Below are 26,956 nucleotides of genomic sequence, written 5' to 3' on the forward strand. Positions count from 1 at the left end.
ACGCGAGTGACGTAACTATGTAAAAATAGTTTTCAGTCCTTTTTTCGCTTGTAACGTTGAAATTTATACTTGACTCTTCTTGAATTCGGTTCTGCAAACATAACTATTTAACTGGCTTTAGATGTTTTTCTTTCGCACCACGAATAACTTGAATAATTTAATTTAAGTCGTGGGTTGAAAAATAAATTCGACTTCGATTGGCTCAGCTTCGTACAAAATCTTGCAAACTTTTTGACGCTATTTTTATGCCATAAACTATCAGAAACTTGCCAACACTTTCACATTATTTTTATATTATTTTTAGTTATTTTTCAGACAGTAGAAGACAGCCTTTTTATCTTTCCCCGTACATGAATGTCTTTTTTCTTGTTAAACTCAAGTTTGGCTTACTGTCTGTTACACAGCACACTTCCTTAAATCCTTAACAAGAACAAATGGGAAAAAGCTGTGAGTTTAAGTGCAGCATTTACGTATTTAAGTTTTCATTGTTTTTTGTGTTTAAGCCTTGCTTGAAACCATAACGAAATGTATACCTTAAATGTGAGAACAGATCCCGGAATATCGGAATATTTAACTTTAGTATTAAAAGACTCGCCACACATACAAATCCCCTTAACACTGTGTACATTGAACAGTGAAGAATTTTTATGGTCAACGAGTTTGTTTTCGGGCTCACAGTTACAGCAGGCATGCAAAACCCAAAATCACAACGATTTAGACTTGTTTGCTTTACACGTTGAGTGGCTGATAAAGCGAAGACAGAAAAGCATGAATAAAAACACGGACGGCCTCCATGTGTGTGTGTGTGTGTGTCTGAGTGCGGGGCTTAGCACGCCCGATGGGCTTACGATTTGGGCCAAAAGCAAAGCGTCGAAACTCACCATGAGTGGCAAAAGGTTCGACGGTTCGTTTCGCGGTCGGGACATGATTGATTCAGCCGCCCGGCGGTCGGCGATCTTAATCAGTCAGTGCTCAGTGCTCAGCGCTCAGCGCTCCGCAGCTATAAATAAACTGACGTTCGACTGAAGAACTGCGCCTCAAACTGATAACGCCGCCGATGATGTCCATGCCAATTTGTTAATAAATTTATTTTGACTCGCCGCAAAATTATTTACCCGGCTTCTATTTCTGGCCTTCTATCAATGCAAATAGTGGGCTTCAGTATGATTGATGTCGGATCGAACTGGTAGTCCGGTCGGTTGCGGCTCCGTTGAAATGGCCAATGAAATGAGGCTCCTTCGATTCAACGATTCAACGATTCAACGATCCAACGATCCAACGATCCAGCGATCGTTGATATCGCTGGCAGCAGGCACATGACCCACACAGAGTCCTCATATCTTGCTGGCATTTGGCATTCTATTTTTTGGATTGTCATCGAGCGGGTGATGAATTCTTATTAATCGCCGACAGCTCCGATTGCCCGCGAATGTTGGATTGGAGTTTGCAAAGCGATTGGCCCGGCGGCTTCCCCGTTCCATCATCATCATCAGCAGGTCGCTCCCCATTCGCACTGGGGTTTTCCACGCACCATCGAAGTAGAACAATCGGGCGTATACGCAATCTCAAGTTCAGCATACACACGGCGCATTATCGGGAAAAAGATAAAATGTTCTTGTCTGGCCCCGGGGGAAATACGAAAATAGCTAACTGCCTCTGGTGGTCATTTTATTGTGCACACTCGTATATCCGGAATTACTTACTTAATCAGAAAATATATTCTTTTAGCCTTTAACCGACTTGATTTCTTACTCAACCAGATGATTACCTTTGAATATGCTTAAAACTACAACCATATATAAATTAAGGAGCGATTGCTGTAATCTACTCTTTAGATACGTTTAATAATTAATGATCTGCATTAAGCACCTCAATCTTCCAGTGCAAAGTTCAGTCCAGGGAAAGCTCTTAACGTTCAGCATTTGTTCCGATCCGCATGACTAACTGAAACAACTCGCTTCGATACTCAGCAATCATAAGTTCCCCGCTTGTCGCGATTAGATTAGGAATCACCGAACGTTTAACTAGACTTGGCAGCATGTTGACTACCATTTGACACGTTTTTTCTTTTTGTAGGTGTAGCTTGTTTTTCGGTTAGTTTGCCACCTTGATGACGTTTTAATAGATTGCAGACGAATCTTTTGTGACGCCGAAACTTGGAGTCGTTCAAGTGGCCATTGATTAGAGATTTCCATGAATATTCCACTGGGCACCCTTCATGCGGTCCTTATCAAATGGCCCCATGCAATTAACAGCAATTCAGGGAATTTGCCATAAACAACACAGGTTCCATGCTCACTATCTAATGCATCGGCTTCGACGGGAATTGAGCAAATAATTGGGCACCAGAAGCAGTGAGTCAGCACCTGGGAACCATAAAACCCAGCTCCCTCCCATTCAACAAAATAATGTTGTTAAGGCACTGTTATGGTTGGAATCGTAAATAAAAAATACAAATGTGTACTATATATGAAGAGGGCGATGTTCTGCAATTCAGGTGCTGTTTACTTTCGGAGACACTGGGAAGTAATGCAGTTCAATGAAAGATAAAGTTTGTTATTTCCTTATTATCATTAAATGGCGTATCTAATTGAGGCAGTGATAGCTGTGCAGTGCAAAAGAAATTTACGACTGGGAAGCTTCTATTTTAACGACTGGGGATCTTACGATTTGTAGAGGCGTGAATTGTTTAATAATTGACTTTGTATATATCATGTTGAGTTATACGGTTAATGAAGTGATTTTTAAAAAGTCCAACACATCGAAACCCATTCCCATACTTCCCCAACTACTTTCCAACTTCTCTTCATTCCCCCTTCAAGCAAGCACAAGCTCGTTTCATTTCTCCATGTCGCACTTACACATCGCCCCCCAAGGGCAGCGCATTAAAACTTCAATAATTTATGTATTCCTGAGGAGCAGGAAACGAGGGAACTGCTAATGACTTCAATTTCTTGATTCGCACCACCCGCAGGAGCAACTGAAGGCACTTCGACGGCAAAAGCAACATGCAGCGGCCAAACTTCGGCTCAATTATGCGCGCAATCAAAGCAACTTAATTACTCCAGAGTTCTCCGGCGACAACACACAGAGGCGCAGAAATATAGAGACCGCAATCACAGAGCCAGTAGTCTAATAGAGCAGCGCTGCGACTATGCAAATTAGCCAAACCAATTCACAGAGACAGATTGGTAAACAAAATGACACTGAAAGCGCCAGCGCCAGACCCAAACCCGCATCGCTCTATTTGATTGAAGTACCAGTTGCAAGAGAAATTGTCAACAGTATTCAAATTAGCAGACGCGCTTCCCTGTTCCCAATGCTCCTTCTGCTTTTCCTGTTTGGCCTCGTTTTCGGCCCCCAGGATTGTGTTGCCGAATGCCGCGAGGAGCCAGCCCGCGATTGCGAGGCTATTTGCGATGCCAGTGGCAGGAACTGCACTATTCGGGCATTGGTACTGCTGCCCGATGACAATATGTACCAGGCCTCCTTGCCGCGTGTCCTGCCAATTCTGAAAGTGGCCGAGCAGCAGATCCGCTCCAAGTCCTTGATACCTCCGCACATCGATTTCGAGTGGCTGGCCCACGACACCAAGTGCGATGCCTCCCTTGGCGTGATCAAGGCCATGGATGGCATTATCAAGCAGTGCGCTCAAGTGATCTTCGGACCCGTCTGCGATTACTCCTTGGGTGAGTGTGTGGACCTGTTCTTATGAATGTTATTTGTATTTGATTTATTTTTCAAATAAATAAATTCCTTGCTTGCTAATCCCTTGCAGCTGCAGTAAGCCGGATTACCAAATACTTCAATAGCCAGGGCACCCCACTCATTTCGGTGGGAGGTTCCACCTACGACTTTGAACAAAAGAAAACCGATTGTAATGACGAGTTCTATATGCTGTTGCGAACAGGAATGCTCAGTTTCGAGACCATTTCCGAGCTGACCATAAACGTGATGAAGCGGTAAGTGCCATAAATTTGCCATCCTAAGACTTGCCAGCTTATCAAGTCCTTCTGTAGACACAACTGGTCGCATTCAATCTTCTACTATGAACGGGATGGCCAGCGGAGTGTGGCCGGAATGCACACCTGCTTCCTCATGATGAAATCCTTGGGAAAACAAATGCGTAACGAGAACATGACATTCGCCCAGTTTCCACTCGAGCCCAACTTGACAAATCGCACGGAGGAAATGCGTCGAGAAATTGGCAATAAACATGCAAGTGAGTGGCACAAATAACAGAGGGATTTACTGTTAACTTTACATGGGTGCTGTTAACAGAGTAGTTTCACCAACGACTTAGCCGAGACAACAACCGACAGCCAGTGCAATTTTACTAACGTAGCTTTTGCAGTGATAACAATGGGCTATGCAGTTTAAGATAGGAACAGTTGCATTAATGCATTTCAGCACCAGCATTGCTCTGTATATCATGAACGAAATAATATTTAAAAAATGTATAGGTATAGGAATAACTAACCTTTTAATCATTTTTTAAATTAAGTAATTATGACAAATCTGATATAAACCCGTGTCTAAAGAATGGACTAACAATTCTCTAATTACGTAGCTATATGAACAATTTTAATTACTATACTAAGCATTTTTACAGAAATGTATTACTAATTCACAAATGTGCATGCCAACTCTCGCTCGGGTTAAACATAAACAATTCGCTCCTCACCGCCCACTCACTGAGAAAGCTTTGAGACCGTGCCACGTGCAGCTAGCCTATCAGCTGTTTGTTGGCCAAAATGCCGGTTGCACACAGATTCGAATGTTCGACTTCGAATCGAGAACGAACCAAATCGACTCGGGCCATCGCGAAAAGGCGCCAGAAGCCGGTGATAAACCGTTAAGTGAACAACACCAAAGACGGACGAAACCGGAAACGGAAATCGACAAAGAAAAGTGAAAGTGGAACAAAATTGACGCGAACCTAATCGAACTGAAAGTGTGAAGTGAATGTAATGATTTATGGATTTATACAGCAATACCAATAAAAATACAGAGAGTGGAAATAAATCAAATTATAAGACCAATATAATGAATAATTTGATGCATATGGCACGGCAAGCGTTGGTCCTTCTGACAAGCCAAAGCTGCACCATTTGATAAATGATCGGCAATTGTGTGAACAATGTGGGGATAAGGTTTGCGGATGGGCAATTTCACCTCCGTTGTGCAGTTTTTTTTAGCCCTTTTTGTATCTTTAGTCCAAGGAGAAATTGCATTCTTATGGCATTTATAAATTAAGGCTCAGGTTTATGTAGCACTCCTTAACGTCCTATTAACATACGAAAATATGAATTCAGTTTCTGCGCAATTTGCCATAAAATAAGCAATAATAATATATTTTGAGTGCATCATATTTGAACATTTTAGTGCGCATTGATGTTCGTTAAGCTTTTAAAACAGCACTCACCAAGTGCACAATATTTTTTAAATCACGTCTCTTCCATTTAAAAAGTGTCTTCAAAAAGCATCACATCTTCTTCCTTAAGCCAAATGTTTTTGCTTTTCATTCTCATTGTCATGCAGTGAACGTCTTCTTTTTCGGCGACTCTTAGCTGCCATTTAAGGCTGCTTCCTTCTTGGCAATTGGCGGTTGGCTCTTGGCACATGTCCGTAGACCCAGCTGCTGCCAAGATATATACAACTACAGGCAGCTGAAAAAAGAACAATTAAAATGCTTCTAGACCCGAAAACATTCCACCAGAATGTGTGAAATATCGCTGGCAACGCGCGAAGAAACTAAAGACCTAACATTACGCGGGTCGTAAATCAAATTTCACGCAATTTCTTTGGTTTAAAACTAGTTTTTAGCTTCACAAAATTTGTGCTCCCAATGGGAGCAGTCCCAGTCGAGACTTGGCTTTTATGGCTGCAATTTTTATTGTTAATCCTGCCGACGCAGAGGGCTCTTTCATCACAACCTGACAAGATTCAACTAACAAAAATGACAGAACAGGAGCACAAGCGAGTCATAAATTTGCATATGCTAGCAGTTATTTTCAGCAGGATGAAGTACAGCCAGCGATTAATGTGGTTCTTTCGTGGAATTTATTTCGCCAAAAACTTCAACGAAACTCTTTTCAACAACATTCTCCTTTAATAACCAACAAAATATAGCCCATATACCCGAAATCTAAACAAAACATCATAACAACCATACATTTTGGAGAGCTTTCCGTGAAATTCGAAATTCCGTTTATTTATTCGCAAGCAGGAAATGAAAACAATGAGGGACTGTAACCCTGATGCGGAATCGCACGGATTGGCAGGCAGATGGAAAATTTTGATTGCCATTCCCAACGCGGGGTAGCCCCGTCTCAAGGTGGCCAATGGTGGAACCAAATGGATCCGAGCTCCACATGCAAATGTGGCTCAGAAGGCGGTAGTGTGTGAGGTGGGTCGGCTGCAAAGTGCACAGGCAATTAGCCATCACACGAGCGATTGAGCGAGCTTAGACGGCAGGCCAAACGAAAAATCGAATTAGTACAGAATCGATTGCAAATGGAAATCTATTTGGGATTATGAAAACGGCAAATTTAATCCGTAAGCGCATTTCCATTTACACAACAATCAAATTACCCGTTCCCAATTAGAATTCGCATGGCTTAAAAACTGAACATTTTCCCAGTTTTCATGCAGTTTTACGTGTGACTTGCAGATGAATTAAAAACTTTTTGCCGCTGTTGCCAGTTGTTCGACATTTTTGGCTTTACGCACACACGGGCACTGCACTCAGCCGCAAAAAGTTGAGTACATGTGAGGCTAACCAACACGCAGACGACCACCTCACACCTCACTCCTATTAAGCCATGCTCACGTGTTCGCAGCAGTTGGTCTAAAAGCCAAAACCTGTTAACAGTTAACAGCACCTGATTGCTGAATGGTAAAACACTGAAATATGAGCAATGAGAAATACGACAACTGACCCGATTAATTGGGATTTCCTTTAGCAGCAACAATTAGCTTGGATTTTGGTCTTCGCCACTGGTATTACCCACTTTTCCAAGCTTATGACACGAAACTTTTACCCAAGTTGTCAGCGTGGCTTCTTGCAAAAACAATTAGTCTAATAACTATTCCTCTCTGCTCGAATTAATTTCCTCGAAAAGATGATGATGAAAAGTTGAAAACGCACCTGGTAGCAATAAAAAATATTAGGGACTACGGAACTACGGACTACTCTTACATTTATACATATATAACTTATTAACAAAACAGACCCAAATTACAAAAAAATATCTCTTTCAAGTTTTCCAAATCTTTAAATGACTCTGCTTTTAAATGTTAATTATTTAATATCCCGAAATAGGCCAATAATTACATAATAGTTCCCAAGAAACCCCAAACAACTTTATCGGAAATATCTAAAGCAGCTTGCAAACAACCGAGGGGCTGCCACTTTCGATAAAGAAAGACTGAAATACTTACAAAAAGAATAGTACTTGTAAGAACTCATTGGGACAAAGTGAAAAACAAATGTTTGCGCATAAGAGTTTAGAAGGGAAATTGAAGGGCGAAACAGGAAACCTTGTCAGAGTTTTCAGCACACACGCTTCCTTTGAAAAGGATATGGCTAATGCGCCGTGAAGAATCCTAAGACTTCCTAGGCAGATTGTTAGTAAACACGTCAGCCGACATGGCTGTCATTTGCAAAGTTCCCTGCCTGCCACATGTGAAGAAATGAATCTCCTAAAGAAAGACGTAACCCAAGTCCGTACTTAACCTCTCAACTGCGACAGAATAACGAATTTATGATAGTTTCCACCTTTAATAATTGCATGAATTTGATTTTAAATTTTAATCAGATTCAAGCCATTTAATTATATGGGTTATTCATAACTATTCATAGTTCAGTGTTGACAAAATGCTTGACAAGGCAATATAATAAGCTTAAAAGCAAACTACGCATTGTTTGCAAAGAAAACCTCAAATTTTCATTTTGTCATAAATCAAGCGTGTGCGATTTTCCATCTGCCTTAAACACAAAACTGGGCCAAGAAATCCATGGAGGAAATGCTTTGAAGACATTAAATAAATAAAATAAATAAATAAGTATTTTTCTGTTGCTGATGGCGCCGTTTGCATGCAATTTTTGTTACGAACTTTTTGTGTATATTTTGCTGGCAATAAACTAAATTTGAAGCCTAAAGCACACATATGAGAAAGTCAAACGACGTTTTATTACGAACCTTTTGATATATGGCCAGAAGTTCAACTTTTTTCGATTTAATGAGTTTCGCACATCTTTTCCTCAAATAGAACGTAAACAACACATGTATCCTTTGCAAAATAGGATACCCAATTGAATTTGTCGCCGCAGAAGACAACAAAACATGTTGATTTTATCCGCATCTGCATGCACTTCTAATGTTTATAAATAAATTTCTTTTACTGCTGCCTGGACCAGATAGCGAACAACACAGAGCAACGAAAAATTTAGTGTTATGACTGCGACGACCATTCGTTTGTTCTTGGCCAACAACTTTATGGGTCCACTACTCTATCTAGTGGTTAACCCCAAAAACCACAAGCATCTGAGCACAATTAAACAATTGCCCTCTACTGAATATTTAAGCACGTAAATGCATGATGCACATTTAACAGATTGTAGCGTAATATTACATGAAATTCCCGCAAAAGTCTAACACTTTTATAATGAAGTGCACAATAATCATGAATAAATCAAAAAGGGTGCGAAACCATCACCAAACGATGCAATTAATTTAGCATGAACTGTGGTTCCCGGGAATGCGAAGCAGCAAAAAAAAAACGGGTGGAAAACCCTTAAATGCTGTCTGCTAATGTGGCATGGGTAAACACATTTCACATTTCCCCGACACTCTCTGCAATTTCCCTCTTCATGTGCGCCTTTGACAAATGAAAATTGCACTGAGCTGTAAATAAACAAAAAGAGTTGCGTGTCACGTAGCGAGCATTTTCTGTTTGCCGCTGTGCAATTTGTCGATCGTTGCTGTTCGAGATTACGCATACGCCGCGTTGGTTTAGTTGGGGGGTACGGCAATTGAATGAAAAAAAATACAAAATACGCCAAGTGAAATTTGACGGAAATGATTGAAGCGGAGGTCATAGATTACGGACCTCGAAAAACGTTTTATTTTATTGCTCTTTTAAAACACTATCCAGGGAACGGCAAACTCAGTAGATCATAAAGTTTTCTATTTCTTTAGTTTAAAATTTAGTGTACATACTTCAGTGCACGTACTTCAATCTGAATATGATTTGAAAATAATATTTTACTTAAGAATTACCAAAAGAGAGCATTTAGTTTATTAAAAACCCACATTTAATCATCGCTTCAATAGGTAATCGATGAACTCGGCAAGAAAGTAGAGTAACCCACTCTGAATTAGCCAAATGTTCTAGTTCTTTCATTTGTTTCGCTGTCACTAGACAAATATGAAAATTGCCATCCTGGCCATGCAATTAAGTAAAATAACAAGCTTTCGATTTTAGGTCTGCCCGCCCTTCTGTGGCGCTTGTTAACCCTATTTAGTTTCCGTTCCGTTTGCTCTTTTGTTTTGTTTACCGCCTGTGCGCTATCATCGATGGCGCTGAGCCACTGGCTCCGATGGCTCCGTTCTGGTTTGGTGTCCCATTGAAGCTATCTGTCGGTGCTTTATGCACTTGCCATCCCTTCGGTCCGCCACGTTACACGATTTTTTCGAAGCACGACGCCTCCGGAAGTCGGGACATCCAGTTGCCAGGAGTGGCAGGAAGGCGGTGGCATGGCCGGTGGTCATGCATGGAAAAACGTGGCCACAACTTGACGTTGGCCGTAAAAGCCTTTTTGCCGCGATTGTGTTTGCCTAGGTGGGGTCAAAAATTAGTTGAGTTTCCAAGTGGTTTGCCAGCGATAATAAAGCACCATAGAAAAGGTTTCTGTTTTATTAGGTTAGAAGTTGAAAATAACTGGAAATATATAAATATGAATTTTCCATATTTTATAATTTAGTTTAGGCTATCTGTATTAATATTCTATAACGTGAAACAGTATGATTAATAAGTTCTGGAAATCTTAATTATACATCACGATTTAATTATCTTTATCCCAAGTTTCTCCGCTTACAGAACCCTTCGCATTTCTCCAAGATGAGTAATGCAAATTATTTTTTAATTGCCCTGTTCGGCCGCAGATGTCTTGCCAGTTTCCTCGCTTTTCTCGGCCGTCTTCCCACAGTTTTGCTTCTTTGCTCGGAAACCATAGAAAGTTACTTCATCGCCACTTCATTACTTTTGGCGCGATGGCGCAATGGCCAAACTCAATTAGAAAGGCAGTCTTGAAGGCAATATTAGGCATCTTCTTCATCTTAAAGATTTCAAATATCGCGCTCGCTGACTTTATTTGTACAATCGTATTGCTTACGAATTGTTTCAGCTGGCACTTATCACTGCTCAGAGACTTTTAGACTACAAAGCCACCGTCTGAGTCTGGCTTGTGAGTGTCTGCGGTTCGTTGCGAACGGGAAATTTATATGCCACTTAAATGCATTTTTCCACCCAGAGTGCCGTGAAATGCGTTGCTTTTCCGGTTCCATTCTTCACGGCCGCTAGTCTTCCCATTCGCTGCTCGCCTCCTTTTTGCATTGCTTTTATTTACTTGGCTTTGGCGTCAGCTTGCAGTCCCCAGCCAGGAAGAATCCAATAAAAAAACAGCACACACGTACAGCCAGTTTCAAAATAATAGTAATTAACTAAAAGTGAAATTTTAAATGTCTGTAATAATCTATAAGAACCTAACAACTTGGAAGTTTGCTTTTAAACATCATAGTTTTAACTCAAAGAATTTTAGAAGGTGTGTGCATCGCTTGTGTAGGAACAGCTTCACTAGTTGCTTTGAACATTTATTATTTAAGTAAGGTATATACAAGTAGGTGTAATTTGCATGCTTTTTTTTCATTTTATCTCAGCCGTATCCTATTAGTTTGTACACAACTGTAGAGACACAATGGGGAAATCTTGCACTGCCCCTGCAAGTATGCAATAAAATTGCGTTCAATGTAATTTATTATTTCGGTGGCCACTTCCTTGAATCCCTCCGTTGTTTGGGCATTACTCAACCGTCTGGTTAAACTCAACTTAAATTTGGGAAAGCTAGAGAGCTTTCCATTTAGCACCTTTCTGTGCTAGCTGTCCTTCATTTCATAATGACGAGCGGAAAGAATGGGACCGTTTTGCTGATAACTTTTCAACGGATTTTCGCACCATTTCACATGCAAAATTTATAAAAAATCCCCTTTTTACCGGAGCTTGTCTACTGTCTGTGTGCATATGCTAAGCTGTCGGTTGTCAGCCAGCGGAAAATTGTATTTTCATCTGTGCAGCGAGAATCGTGACTGGGAAACCAGTAACAAAAATCAAATGAAATTCACTTCAGAATTTGAAACAATCAAACCATTAAAATACGTTCTTATCTGAGAAATGGTGAAAATGGTGTGCCGGAAACTTTGCCAGCTCTTGGCACAAACTTCTGGCCAACGGAAAATGCGAAAATCTTTGAGGAATGCTGAGCACTCAACTAATTGTGTTTGCCAGCACTTTGGTGACTGGAAAATGGGATTAAGTCCAACAAATATTTGGCGAAAAATTTGCAAGTTAAACGAAGTTTATTGACAGCTCCAATTTTCATACCTAATTTATTTCCCTCTTACTCGTATAGTTACTCCAGTAATTTCCCAGCCCAACTCGCTGAAATAACAAATTTGTTCCAGCTGAACTAACGCTTGGCAGCAAATTAAACGTTAAGGTGGCAACTGTCAGATAAAAGCTCCACTATTATCACCCAGCCACCACCACCCACTTGATGGGGTGTTAAATTGGAAAAAGTTTCATTTTAATGCATACAATTAGAATCGCTGAGTGAAAAGCCATGTTCGCAGCTGAATATCCGGTTAAAGCCAGCGAAAAGTTTAACGTATTTATTTAATTTCGGCACGCTGTGAACAATTTTTAATGCAGCTGGTGCATATGACACGGGCATCCTTAAAGAAAACTGCGCCAATGCCAATAATGGCGTACACATATTATACATACTAACCATTTATTTGTCGTCCTTAAAATGAGACTCGGTTATGAATTACTTTGTGCTCCGAGCTGCCATGTTGTGGCAACAAAAGTTGCAGCTGCATGCAACCGCTTGCAATTTCAGCGAGGAGCACACTGTAAACCTCATTAACTGGCAACACAATAGACTGCCCCTTCCTCATCGTCATCCACATCCTACACATTTAGTTTTAGCAAACAGACCGCCATGCATGTATGCAAATTAGGTTGCCCGCTACAGTTCTAATAATTTTTTACGACACCGAATTAAATTCAAATTGCACTGTTTTATGCTACTTTCGAAAAACACACCGGCCATGCTGATTGTGTGCAGATAGCACATAAATAAAGTTTTCAGTGTCGGAGAGAAAGTGCTTTGTTGAATGTAGTTTTAATTAAATACTTTCTTGTCTTTGAGCACTGGCATCACAACAGCCATACACACCATTATTTAAAAGCTTGCATTTTTATTTATTTAATAATTTCCATAGCCTTTGGATAGAAGCAAAAATTGTGGGCGACTAACCAATGTGACATACATGGAATGTTTTATTATGCAGTTACTCCATTCTAGCTTGTACTGGAATCCTAAACACTCTGTCAATATCAACGGGCACCAAATAATTGAAGATAAAAGGTCATAGAACAAACTAATGAAAATTGTGCAGTCGAGTAAGTCGACTATCATATACCCATTCTTCGTATCACCAGCATGCATATGCTTAACCTAATTTTTGTAGTTTTTATATCGCCCGACGGACGGACAGACGAGTAATAATCTGAAACACATACTGTTACATATTTCTCTTCAAATCTAGTATACCCTTTTACTCTACAAGTAAAAAATAATAAACAAATGGGAAACAGTAACTGAATTCAATAATTGGTTTACGAAAGTTAAGCAGATATTTCGATTTTCCACGAAAACTGCAGCGAAATTAAAAAACTTTATATGACTTTAACGTTTGATATGCCAACGAAATGAATACCCAGCGAATATTGCATTAATTATAAACAAACTAATGTTTACCGAAAACAAGGCTATCAATATGTCAAACAAGGACCTCGTGACCGAATTGAACCCGTGCTATAATCAATTATTGAAATGTCGAACATCACATTTCAAACCTCCTTGACCAATTCATTTTGGCCTTAAGCTTTGCTTTTGTTATTTTGGCCAACAGTCGCGGGTGGCAACATACACAAATTCTGGTATCCAAGGGCTTTTCGAAGAGAAACCAAGAAATATAAATTATTAAAAACTTAAATAAACTCTGCTAACTGAACCTCTTTCAACTAATTTATGAAGTATTCAAAGTAATTAAAGAATTTCAGCTTTGCATTTATGCACTGTTTTTCCAAGCTATTAGATAATATAAATCCATTTCATCGGTGTTGTCTGCATATCATGCCCTTGAATTGTAAGAACTTTCGTTAAATTCGTGTTGCTCACAAATTGGTTGAGCCAAATATTCAGAGAATCCATAATTGTTGGATGCCAATTAGCAAATTAAAACGGAATCAGCCACACATTGCACATAAATTATATAATTGCGTGTAGTTTTTGAGGAAATTCCACCAATCAAAAACAGCCCCGAAATGCAAATTGCGAAGGCAAGCATTAAAATGGCTAAACATACTTTTTCTCTGCTCGCCTTGCTTACCGCATGTAATTTGCACCCAAAAGGGATTTTACAAGGCTGTTCGCCGCATTCGTATCTGATGCTTTTCTGTTGAACTTTTAAAGCAAACTAAATTTAAAAACATTCCAGAGAAGTTGTACGAAATGTTTCAATTTCGAGATAACCACTTTGTATGCCACAAAAATCTGTACAATTTATTGCACAAAAATCACATTTTAATCTTGAAAATGTCTTTCCATTTTCGCCCGAAATATTTTAGCTTTTTGGCTTAACCACTAGAAAATATAACATTTTTGTATCCTCTTTCAATTTGCCTCACTAATTAATTGCCTGTGCGGGGCTAAAACGGGAAAACTTCCATTTTGCCGTAACCTAGATGACTTTTTCAATAATTTCATGCTCCTCCGGGCACTGCGGTGCGGTACTGTTGAAATCATTAAAGTGGCCGAACTATAAATTGCGAGCACCCTTCAGTGGGATGGTCGCAGCCGAAAGGAGTAGGTGACGATGTGGTTGGTGTCATGTCCGAACTGCCTGTCAGCCAGCCGCAGTGCATCATTAACAGCACTGAGCTGGGTAATAATGCCGACAACAGATGTGGCCATCGCTCACCCCACCCATCTGAGGCCGGAATCGAATTTGGCCAAAACTAACGAAGTGTGAACTCACTACAGAGAAATTGAGTTTTCTCTTACGAAGTTCGTGCAGTTAATTTAATCTTGAAGGGTAGCAGTTAGATACTGTATGCTTAAGTTTTGTATTTATTCAACAATATTCAACAATCTTAAGAAGAAGCAAATATGTTGTAATACTATCTCAAACTTAGCGAATACAATTTCATTGGTTTATTAAGATGGTAAAGTTTATAGTTTCTAACCGGTTTATAATTACAAAAGTTATACCGAAATTTTATCCCTTCCCTAATGGGGAAAGCTCCCTGCGCAGCAGAGTATCGAAAAGTCATATTTTTGAGCCATTTTGGGGATTCTGGCTATAGTTTGCAATGCTGATATGCGGTCGGCACAGTGGCAACGGCCACCAACCACAGAGACAAGCTGATAGAACCAGCACACACAAGGCTAAGCTGGGAAATAGTCACACCCACCAGTGGAAGCGGAAAGCCCAAAGGGATCAACTGAAAGAGAGAAGAAAATGATAGAGAGAATTCACTTTTGTGCCGGATGACTGCGCCTAAGGATGCGCTGAATTTTTCCTTCGAATTTACCCAGCTCCTGCAGAGTCAAAGTTTTGGATACCACGCCACCCTTCACTGCACTGGGTTAGTGCCCGGAAAAGTTGTTGTTAAGTTTGCGTAAAGGACGCCGCAACCTTTAGCTCGAACATGAAAATAGAATTAATTATAAATGTCTTCCATTGTTTCGCTTTCCATCCAATAAAGTCCTGGCTCGTTAAGTCGCTCAAAGGCTGAAGAATGCCGTAATTACGTGGGCCAGTAACCGGAAGTTTGGGAAAATAGTCAAACTCTAATAATACTAATTGAACAAAGAAAGCCAGAAGATCTCACTTGGGAGCTAGCACATACTCATTCTCGACTCGTATAAGTGCCCGCCTGGGCTCGATTTAATTGCTCAGACAATTAAATCCGTAAACATAGTCACATCAGCTGGCTGTCTCGTCTGTCATATGCAGGATTTCACACACCCGCCGGAAAACGTAGAACAATTGCTCCAAACACAGCAACACCCACTCACTTGGGCTGCGATAAAATGTGTGTTAGACATCGACTCGTAAAAGAGTTGATTGTGAGATTTCCAAGTCCTTCTGCCACTGCTGTGGAATGCCTTTGATTCCACTTAATGAAAAGTGTGGGGAATACTCATATGTGGGTCGACTTGAGACAACTAAAGTTGTTCGACGATTTTACAGTAAAAAAATCACATTTTTTGAAATGCCAAAATATTTAAAATAGAATAGAATGCCATAGAATGGCCATAATGCCCACAATCTTTAAAGCTTACTAAAAATCAATAAGATTATACATGTTTGTTTGCAGCTACATGTTTGTTTTAACATAAACTTGCCTCAAGGCGCAGGCCAAAATTAGCCTTCTGGGTGTCATGACACTTTCAAAAGTGACATTTCGCCAGTGGGCCTTATGCCACAAAAATGTGAGCGTCATGCAACTTGTCGTTAAGTTGGTACCCTACTGTTCGCTTATTAAAAATGTTTTTTAAAGACCTAACATGTTTTTTTTCTCTAAAAGAGAAGTACATTTACTGCTGTTTTTATTGCATACCTTCGAGAGCAACAAATTTTTAGCACTATTTTGCAATGTGAGGGTATGGCATATTCCGCTAGCGCGGCTCTTACTTGGTATTGTTATAGACATTCCAGGACTTGTTTGTTGTTTTCATTTGCAGTCATTGCTCGAAGCGTTCCACCCATGCACACGCACACAGAGGCATCCAGACACAATGACACGCACACTCACATTCACATTTACATTTGCGTTTAAGCGGAGCTACAGGCATGCCGCATATTGAATGGTGGCAACGCGGCGTATACGCAATGCAATAAGCAGGCAGCAGGCAGCAGGATACAGCGTGGCATTAAGTCGCTTTACTTATTAATTTAATAGGAATAATGCTTAAAGAATCGATTCAATTTCCCTTCAATGTTTACATTCTCCCAGGCAGAAATGCAATAGTGTGCAGCATTGTCCCTTAAGCCATTCATTGTGCTCTTTTTCCGGTCGTGTCCTTGTCCGGAGCAATCAACATTGGCATTCTTCGGCTTGCCCCCTGCTCAACGGCATTCACTATCCCGTTTTTTTTACCATCCATTCTTTGTCGTCGGCAGCCATTTCCATTTGCCTGAAGGAAGAGAGACACTCGACGGCAGTGGACAGAAGCATGCTTAACATTTTTACCATGCAACTTCATTTGACTCATTTGCGCTTTATTGACAATTTATATGGATTGTCGAGCAGTCTGCAACGTCAGTAAAATGTTAATGTAAAAGCCTCGCTGAATATAAAAACGGGCGCCAAGTGGCTGGCAAAAATGAATAGGAATATAATATAATATCCATTTTCAAAAGGAGCCACTGAATGCATTGTGAGTAAAAGCCGTAGCGGGCTTAAGACGCCTACCCATCCATCAATGGCATCGATCGGGAATCAAAGTAAAAGATTTACTTTTGATAGTCGTTAGCTGCTTATCTTTTCGAGCAGCCAACAAACCATCTGGATGCATCCGATTGACAGCCTAAACAGGAAATTGCAGTTGCGACCGGCATTGAAATTGATGCGTGGCCGGAAGAATCTAATTTATGTCCTCTCAACTGACAGGATGAGTGCCACCATTGGTTATGCACAAAGCAATCCTTTTACGAGCTTACCAGCTGAAGCAGCTGGTTTAACCCGAAAATTGCTGGCACTACTAACTCGAATGTATGGCAAACAATTATGGAAAAGTAAACCCTAGCACTCACCGAAAAAAATTCACACTACTATGGATAAAATGATGGGCAACAAGTGCTGTTCATTCGCACCCATCTCCTTCGAAAATTCTGTCTCATTCTGGTGGTTTATTAAGTGTAAGTGCCAGAAACGGGCACAGGGAGGTGGAAAGGCAAAGATAAAACTGAAATATGAAAGATGCCGACCGGGGTAACCCGGTGTCCAACACTTCATGCGTACCACGCTGCGTATGCGTAATATCCATCCATCCCATGTATGCGTGTGTAATCTAAGCCAAAACAGAACAGGACGACGGAAAACCAAGGACACCAGGCGGACAGGCGGACAGGCGAGCAGACGAGTGTGCCTGGGCCGTAGTTGAAATTCAAATTGGATTTGCGAATGTAATGGACAACGGGCAGGAATATATGTGTAGTATGCAGTCCGGCGAGAGTTCACAGTTCAGAGTTCTGAGCGAAGAGCCAACAGCTTTTAGGTTGAACACATGCCTGCTCCCAAGACTCATTCTTGATTATGATTTATTATTCATCTGCGATCGAAAACATTCATGAATTGATTTTGAAAAGTAATACAGTAGCCGAGAAAAGAAGCAAATATGGTTTACTGCATTGCTGAAAGAGACAAGTCATAGGCAAGAAGTGCAACTTTTATATCTATCTACTTTATGAAGCGGCTACGAGCTACTGTCATTTTAAAGATGGATAAATATTTATGATGCAACAGCTATTGAGGCTGCTCTGGAGTATAATTTAAGTAACATTTCAGAAATGTAATGTTTGCTTAAGTAATTATTCATTTAAATATTTCAAATATGTATTTTAATCGTATGTATATTATATATTTATATATAAATTCAAGATTAAATATTTCAATTAGAGAGCCTTATCTGTAGAATATTTTTCGATATATCGTATATATATTATATATTAATACATAAATTCGAGATTAAATATTTAAATTCGAGAGCCTTATCTGAAGTGTATTTTTATTTATAACTCTTTTTTCTTTGATAAAAACACATCTTTATTTTGCTCAAACATACTGTTTAAAAAGCGTGCTTTGATTCGAAAAAAGATAAAAGTATTTCATTTTAATATTAAATATTTGCTACAGATCAGCTACGCAGCAGCCGGCGTCGCTGCCGCAGTCGCAGCTCTGCCGCAGTCACCGCCGACGGCTGCGTCCAACTTCAGCGGCGGAATCGCCGACGACCGACCGCCTGCGAATCCGACTTGGATTCGGATTCGGATTCGGATGCGGACGTTCAGTTCGGTTTGGCGAGTCGAGCGTGTGCGAAGCGCTCAGAAAACTGCGCACGGAACGCAGCGAGAGTTCGACGGGAAAATCTGTGGAAATCTGTGGCAAGCGGCGCGTTTTCCAAATTTCCAAATTGGCAGATACTCAGTGTTTTGAGTGCACCACCAGTTTTGCTATTTTATATTTTACACTGTATGCTCAATGGTATTGGCTTTTCGATAGCAGCTGTAGCAATAACAACAACAACGCGATAAGATAAAAAGCGCATAATTAAAAGTAAATAACGCAGGCACAATTGGATCTTGAGAAAGGTGCAGCCGCAGCCTCAAGCAAGATATAAATAATCATTTCAAAAAAAAAAGTGAAATTGAAATTGAAATAGAAAATAGTGGGCAGTCAGCCGGTCGGCGAATAAGTGAATCGAAGTGCTTGAACCATGCTCACGATTAACACATGGCTCGCATCGATATTAATGTTAATCAATAAGCCGAGATACTCACAAACACCTGCGGAACTGACCATAATCTATTCGTTCTGCTTCTAGTTGGATTTGGTTTCCCAATATTTATGGAATTCGCATTCATTTGTGGATTCATTGTCATTGTGGATTTGTTTACGATTTCAGTTCACTGTGCCAACAAATAATGTTGATTAATGGCACAAGCTTGCCACAGCTATACACTAAATTCTAAATTAATTGTCCATGGCAAAATGCACTATTCATTGAACGATTTGAGTTTGAAAATTTAAATGTTCTTACATTTTAACGGCTGCCAGAAGGGAATTAAGATTGTGGCAATTTGAATTCCACCTGATTTGTTTGCCACCTTCTTAATGTTTGTAATTGTCTACAAAGCAAACAAAATACAAGTACTTTGCAAGTGAACTCCAGTCGCAGTAGCCAAACGTGTTTGCTACTGCAAAACAAAATTTGTTGGGGGTTTCGACCTGCATGTTTTATTTGCCTTATGTATTTTTCGGGTCGGTTTTTCAATTCCGATTCGTTTAATTGCTATGACCCGGTATCATACCAGTATACAGGGCGGACAGCAAGCCGGAATATTGCATTTCAAAAGTACCACGCAAAGTGCAAAAATGGTTTAAGCTACCGATGCGAGTGAACACATCCCAAGGGGATGGACCCCCTTTGGGGCGGGGGAGCAGTTCGCCGGATAACTCGGCGGTGCTGACAGACGTGTTGAACTTGAAATACAATTTGCGAAATACTTTGCCGCTGCTGTTGCTATTCGAAAACGGTTTGCTACAGCAGTTGTAAGGGGCTACGACGGTTTATTCTACTAGCGGAAATGTTGTAACCGAGAATAACTTTTTTTTAATGCTATTAGGAAGCTCACAAATTTTGGGCAGAAAAAAGGCTTTAAAGCATGGGTTGTGCCATAATAAATAGTTAATGTCTCCATAATGTTTGACTAGTAATATTATATTTCTTCCCAAAGTAATTATTAAAATTTAAAGTATGTATTATTTATTTATACTGTTAATCCAAACAATCCACAGTTTATTCACCAAATATATGCAGAGTATATTTCAATTAAAAGGAGTATCTCAACCGAAGCATTTCAAAGCCCGGTTTCCACTAAATGATTTTCGATTTCTAAATGGAATATTCAGCGTTGCTCACACTTTTGTTTTCATTTACACCGTTTTGTTTTGGTTTTTCCGTTTTCGTGAATTTTCACAGCATGAAGAGGGCGATGTGCAAATAAACATTCTAAGCAAATATTTGCATAGAGTTTCCCTGCAAATGCACCACTTCCAACTGGCACCTGGCACATTGCTCATTCACAATGGGCAATTAAAACGCCTACGAAAAGTGCACTTAATTCATGCTCACCCGGTCACTTTACTGCGACTCTCAGTCACCTGTCTCAGGTGTCTGAGGTGAATCAAAACATGTTAATGGCTAATTCCTTTGATTGATATTCCCAGAGCTCTGATGTAAATGAGCACAGTAATCGCTGAAATGGATACTACTCTCGTGCGATTATTTGTAATCAACTAGTGATCTACACTTTTTGGAACAGTATTTTCTTTTGCCTAATTCCTGAGAACAATTCCACGGCAATTACGTCTTCGATTACCTAACTTTGGATATTACGCGACGTTCAATTGTGTTTTCATTTTCTTCAAGTAGAGCTAAAAATAAAAAATACTCACAAAATATGCAGCTCATATTTCTCGCACCGAAAAATCCAAGCCAAAACAACCAAATCAGCTTGGCCAGCACAAAATCCACCGCGGAGAAACCAAAACAAAAATATTAGTCAACAAATAAAGAGAGTAGTAATGACCGCGAAGAAGGCTATTAAGCTGAGATAAAAATCGACTAATTAATACCCTAGCACCCTATTTGCGATAATTAATACAAGTCAACATCAAACTGGTTTCATTCGATCGAAAGTAATGTTAGGAATAAGCATGAATGAATATTTGAATCTAGCGCGATGACTAATCCATAAATAGCCATCTAAACTAATTTTTTAATTGCCCAAATGATCGAATTAACGACAGTTAACGGTTCCAAATTGTCAGCTTTTTTCAAGTGGAGGAAAGCAAAGCAGTGTCGACTTATTTGCATAGTTTCAGCCCCGACAAGTAATTAAGCAACATGACCAAGGCGATGACAGCGAAAATGCCAAGGGTCCAAGATGGGGGGAATACGGCATTAAACGTGGGGTTTACGCTACAAAAATAGCCACAACAAAACGACAGGTGACGTTTGACTGGCTGCCCAGTTGACCAGTTAAACAACCTATTAATAAAGCGTGAACTTCATTAGTCAGAGGCGAGAGATACAAATGATTTAATTAGCATAAGCCGGTGAACAGCTGGCTAGAAGACTGATACCCATCGAAACTTGGGGCCAATGAAATGGGCGAATTGCAGATTAAAACCTCATAAATCATTCGGCTCAATCAGAGACCTGGGGGGCTAACGGCATTGAAAGACAGTTCTACACGGAAAAAATAGGCCTTCGAATCATGATCTTAGTACAAACTATTAATAATTTAAAGGAAAATTTTATGATAATGTACTTATTTGTAAAGCCATATTCCCTGAATACATATATTAAAGATATATTCTTACGACTTAAGATGATAATTTAGCTTAGTACTAGTATACTATTGCCTTATTTATTTTCGTGTATCGATTGCTGCTACCTAAATGAAGTATGATATTAGCGACGGGGCAGCCCGAAGACAGCTGGAGATCGTGGGGTTCGCTTTGTTAATCCGCGGCACGTGTACTCTCTTAAGACCCAAAAAAATCCATAACGTACAAAATGTAAAGTCCAAAACAAAAATGATAAAATATCAAGGAAAAACAAAGGCTTATTTGTGCAATAAAAAAAAGCACAAAAACACTCCGAACAAAACACTCTCCATCTCCTTCTGCAAATGCCCCTTTCTCCACTCCGAAATTTTTGGGGAGAGCAGCAGCTCAAGCCTGTAGTTGACCCATATTCGTTGTAAGTTTTGGCATTTGATGAATTGCTTGCTGGCTGACCAATGCGACAACCTTGAGAAGTAGATTAACATATGTCTGCCAGGTCTCAATCATTTAAACATGTTGAAAATGTTCAAAAACCAACATTTTGGAGGGCGAAATTTTCGAAAATAAATAGAAGAACTCCATTTACTGTCGAAAATTTGTCATTAAATTTGACTCCAAAATAGCGACTTTTATAGAAAACATTTGAACAACGCCAAAAGGTATCATTTCGAAGTTTTAATTATACCCATTACTCGTAGGGCATACTAGACTCGTTGAAAAGTATATAACGTGGAAGGAATGTTTTAGGTGACTTTGAATTTTAATATTTAAATAAAAAGAAGTTTAAAATTTCTCCCACTAGCTAAGTAACGGGTATCTGGTAGTCGAGGAACTCGTCCATAAAGTTCTCATTTGTTTTTTTATAGATTTCCTACGGGCAAATGGCATTGTGGCCACTCTTTATATTTCGCATTGTATTTATTGCCATTGTTTGTTTGTCTTAGACGATCTTTTGCCACATTTGAATGCCTCGGAGGGCTCTTTTTGTCTGGCTCTATTTTTAGATATAAAAATATATCTTTGCGGCTGTAGAGGCTTTGGAAAGAAGTTTAATGAACGGCGAAAAAAGATAGCCGTGATGATAATCGGCGAATGGAAAAATTGGTCAAGAGTTAACCGAACTTGCGCTGCGAACAGGAACTGTCCCCAATTAAGAGATTGGGCTATTAGATGTCGATTCATTCTGCTGATTCTGCAACAATAGCAATTTTGCACGTTCTTTACTTACTTTCCTAATTGCCGTTAAATTTGCAACGAATTCTGAATCTAGGGGGACTTATATGCTTCCCGATTTTGTAATATCCAACCGCAAAAATAAGCCACTCGAATACGTGTCAGCAACAACAAAATGTTACCCCGCTCAGGTGAAGGTCAAGAGAATTTTAAATACGGCATTTCGGTTTATTTTTAGCCCTTTTGTTTTTAAATGCGTTGTCAGCTTGGAGTGGGTTTTTAAAAAAATTATATTTTGTTTACGACTCTCAATCAATTATTTCGTGTATTCTGTGCACACAAAGTTCAGGCGAAAAAAGATGTCGGGCGGGTTTGTTTTACTCAAAAACGTATTTTTCTGCATCATAATTAGCACATTGTATTGTTGTTTGAGGAGCAACTCCAATTGCTTCACTTGATATGAAATGCTTTACTGAACAGCAAGTGAATCCTTGGATTTTCTAGGCGTCTAAAATGGTCGAATATACATACATATGTTCTATGGCTTCATTCAGTTCAAAGTTCTTCTGCTAAAAATAACCAAACGGTATTGATTCTTTTGAATATTAAACCTTTTTACAATGAAACAACTTATGAATGGTTGAAAACGAGCCAAACTTATTCAAAGGCCGTCTTGCTGGCTAAAAATATATAATGCCAGCATTCAAATTCAGTCAAACCCCGTAGGCGATAGATATAAAAATACTTTTCTCGAAAGAAAGTGTGTCTCAGCTACGGTTTGCTTGTAAATGCCCTTCGTTTTGGTTATTGTGGCTCCACAAACAATTTGCATGTCCGCACAAGTGTTTTTACAGGAAAAATTGCAATGTGGTTTGGCCAGTTGTTCGGGGGTTGCATTTAAAAATACGAATAGTAAATATTATTTTGAAATTTCGGCTTCCCATTCAATTGCCATCTGCGGCTGTGCATATATGCGCTCAGACGTAAAGCATCTTTGAATGCTTCAGTAAATTGGAGAGACAATCACAAAATAAATGCCAAACTGAATTTCCTGCTGTAAAAGTGATAATTAATATCAATTGCCCAAAATAAAAAGGGTGAAAACACGTACGACAAACCAGTTTGCTAACGAAAAGTCCGAGATGGCTAATTAAATTTAAACAATCGTCGGTGATTAATAAAAATTGAGCCAAACAAAACAGTGCAATTAATAAACAAAAAATTCAATTTGCCGCAGGTTTCGCTGCAAAATGAATTAAAGGCGAGCGGTGTGTTAAAAGCGTTGTAATAACATTCGCATAAATAATGCCATCAAAATCAGTGCCAAAGAGCAACGCTTGACAAACACGAACGAGATACGAAAAAAATTCCAAGAATCTTCACGCGCGAGGGAGGACATCCTCTCCGTCCGAGATGCCCCAAGCTGGCCAAGGACTGAGCCTGCTCCTGATCCTGTGCCTGCTGCAGGTTCTCCTCTTTCCGAGCGCAGCCTATTTCTACGATGCCGAGTCCGTGGGCGGAGTGGCCAGCATTGGAGCTGGCTCGGATGAGCACAGCTTCAAGACGCCGGAGACCAAGAACTCGCACAAGTCGAAGAGCACCGAACTGGTCCAGCACTTTCCCAGCCTTCCGTCGCCCGATCACCGGCGCCTGGGTGCCCGAAAGCAGTTGGTATTCGTCGCGCTGCTGCCATCGGTGGAGTCGGACAACAAGAACGACTGCATCATGCCCAAGGTGCTGCCCGTGCTTGAGCTGGGCATCCGGCATGTCCAGCGGATGGGCTTCGTGGGCGGCAGCCACTTCGACATCCAGCTGATATCGCGCGACACCTTCTGCTCCTCGAAGTACGGCCCCATTGGCTTCTTCGAGATCTACACCCAGTGGCCGGAGGTGAATGCCGTCTTTGGCCTGCCCTGCGAGTACGTACTGGCGCCCATCTCGCGGTACGCGGATGTCTGGCAAGTGCCCGTCCTCACCACCGGCGGCAATGCCAAGGAGTTCAACAAGAAATCCGAGAGTTACTCCACTCTGACCCGCCTGAAAGGAGCTCAGGTGAACAATCTGGGCAACGTGGTGCGGGCAATACTCAACAGCTTCAATTGGACACGGACCGCACTCATCTACCAGAACGAGAACGCCAAGGTCAAGGGCAACTCGGTGTGCTTCCTCTGCCTGGCCGCCATCCACGACACCATCGAGGAGCACTCCATCTACCAGCTGGGATTCGACACCTCCACCTGGACAAAGGCGGACATAACGCGGATGCTGAAGAATGTGGCCATGCAGTCGAGAAGTAAGTGCTGGCTGGTGTGAACTGCTTACTTATATGTTTTCTAATCCCTAAACTAACAAAACAGCAAGAAGCACATACATATAAGTAGGAATCAGATTTTATAAACTTGAGGAGGAAAATAAATTCCACTGTCTAACTAAGAGTTTTCCTTAATTCTTTTTATTTCTCATTTATGAGTACCCATTTTACTGTACAAAAACTCCCAGTCATAAATCCAAAGTATCTTGCTAATTAATTCTATTATGCCATAGACCATATAAAGAAAGAAAATCTTAGGTAATAATAGATGTTTTAAATTTAAATACGATTATTATGAATACGCTGAAGACCTTGTCAGATTCGCTCGCCATCGGATGCGACTGCTCTTGCCAATTCTAGCACGCATTCACCCCGAACTCTGCAACCTCATTGCGTGCAACATTGAAAGTGAAATCGATCTAATTATATTTGGCAGAGGCGACAAAGATAAGTTCAAGAAACCAAAGAGACGGCAAATATATGGCCAGTGGCAATTCACTTGCTCACAACTAGTGAATACGAAAGTTCGATTTGATTTATAAATAGCCCGTGCACTACGTACCATGGGGGGGTATGCGAAATGTCGGCGGGCAGTTATTATTGGCAAAGTGGGATGTGAAATTTGATGGATTGAATGTTGTCGGAGAATCAATGCTGTTAATTAACTCGTCTCATTGGTAAATGATGCTGATATGAAGCCGTCATCTGTCGCACTCACTTTTCAGACACCAATTATGTCGCGTATCAAGCATTCGCAGCGTGTGTCCATACGATCGAATGCTATTGTTTAATTACAGCTCATTTAATTTCATTTATTGACAATTATCACCGTACACAATTACAATCGTTATGCATATTTTGTGCTGCAGTCGCGAGCATACGATTCACAATTCTATGCTAATTGAATTTTAATGGAAAACCGATGCGAACCGAAAAGAAGTACTAGTAATCGACCAGGGAACTCCCTCAGTAATGTGACTAATCCAATGGCTTTTTAATGATATTTTTGTGCAAATTAAAATGCTAGTTTATTGTCAAATGCTGCTGATAGGTTTGATACACTCCAAATCGCGGCGTTAATTCCAATAAATAATGGCGAATTAAATGGCTTTTTAAATTACACATAATGATGGCTCTGATGTGCCCCGAATTTCAATTGGCGAATAGAACAATATTTTCAAGATGCCGACAAGAAAAGTTTATTTGGCACAAAATCTAACAATAGAGCTGAGTTCAAGGGCAGAGTAACGATACTTTCTTTTCACTCATTTTTTAATAAATCTCTACGTGATTGGTGTTCTTAATAAACTAATGATTTATTGCCCACTTGGTGCCGCACAGCAAAACTGAATTTACAGCTCAGGAAATTCATATAAAGTATATTCATTCTTAATTTAAGCTTTTGATTTTATTAAATTACTGCATCCAAAATTTGATATCTTCCCGAAGTCATTGTTTTCGCATATTGCCTTTTTATTGCTTCGACAAATTCATATTGCTTTGCAAAGTGATTTATTATTCAATTAAGCACACTTTTCGGGTTAAGAAAAGTTCCGATATTGCAATTATGATGAGTTTTTGGAATTAAGCCACAACGAAAGCAAACATATATTGCTCCATCTCAAAATGACTCAAGTGTCAGCTCGGAAGTCGGCAAAAGCAAAAGTGCAAATGCAATATCTAAAAGCAGGGGAAAAAAGTAGAAAATAAAAATTGTATAATTAAATCAAGTCAATTGCACATTTTTGCTCTGAACTTGAAATTGTCTGGCGCATTCGTCTTCTATTCGTTTTCTGAGTAATTAAATTTCAGCGAGAAAAGGCAAAATATGATGTAGGAATTCGTAGAGGGAAGATACAAAATTGCAGTTGATTGTCTTGTGTGCACACATAGGCTGATATCAAGGTATCCATAAAAACAAAGGTTTCACAATTAATGCAGCATTTGCCTGCAACATATTTGACAAGCAAATACTCAAGC

General features: G+C 40.0%; 1 protein-coding gene across 2 annotated transcripts in view; it reads left to right on the top strand.

The window, feature by feature from the left end:
* The first annotated feature begins 3,304 nt into the window (after positions 1-3,304).
* LOC120451750 (atrial natriuretic peptide receptor 1) overlaps positions 3,305-26,956 on the top strand; it is a 33,202-nt gene continuing 9,550 nt past the window's right edge. The window contains exons 1-3 of one of the 2 annotated variants that reach the window (XM_039635672.2): positions 3,305-3,689; positions 3,779-3,962; positions 4,020-4,222. In XM_039635672.2, the coding sequence (XP_039491606.1) occupies positions 3,320-3,689; positions 3,779-3,962; positions 4,020-4,222 (757 nt within the window). In that variant the 5' untranslated portion in view covers positions 3,305-3,319. Of the gene's footprint in view, positions 3,690-3,778; positions 3,963-4,019; positions 4,223-18,444; positions 18,610-23,902; positions 24,959-26,956 lie in introns of those variants that run through there. The other variant, XM_039635673.2, reaches the window with a different exon arrangement.

The sequence above is a fragment of the Drosophila santomea genome, chromosome 3R, assembly GCF_016746245.2.
Source record: "Drosophila santomea strain STO CAGO 1482 chromosome 3R, Prin_Dsan_1.1, whole genome shotgun sequence".
Lineage (NCBI taxonomy): Eukaryota > Metazoa > Arthropoda > Insecta > Diptera > Drosophilidae > Drosophila > Drosophila santomea.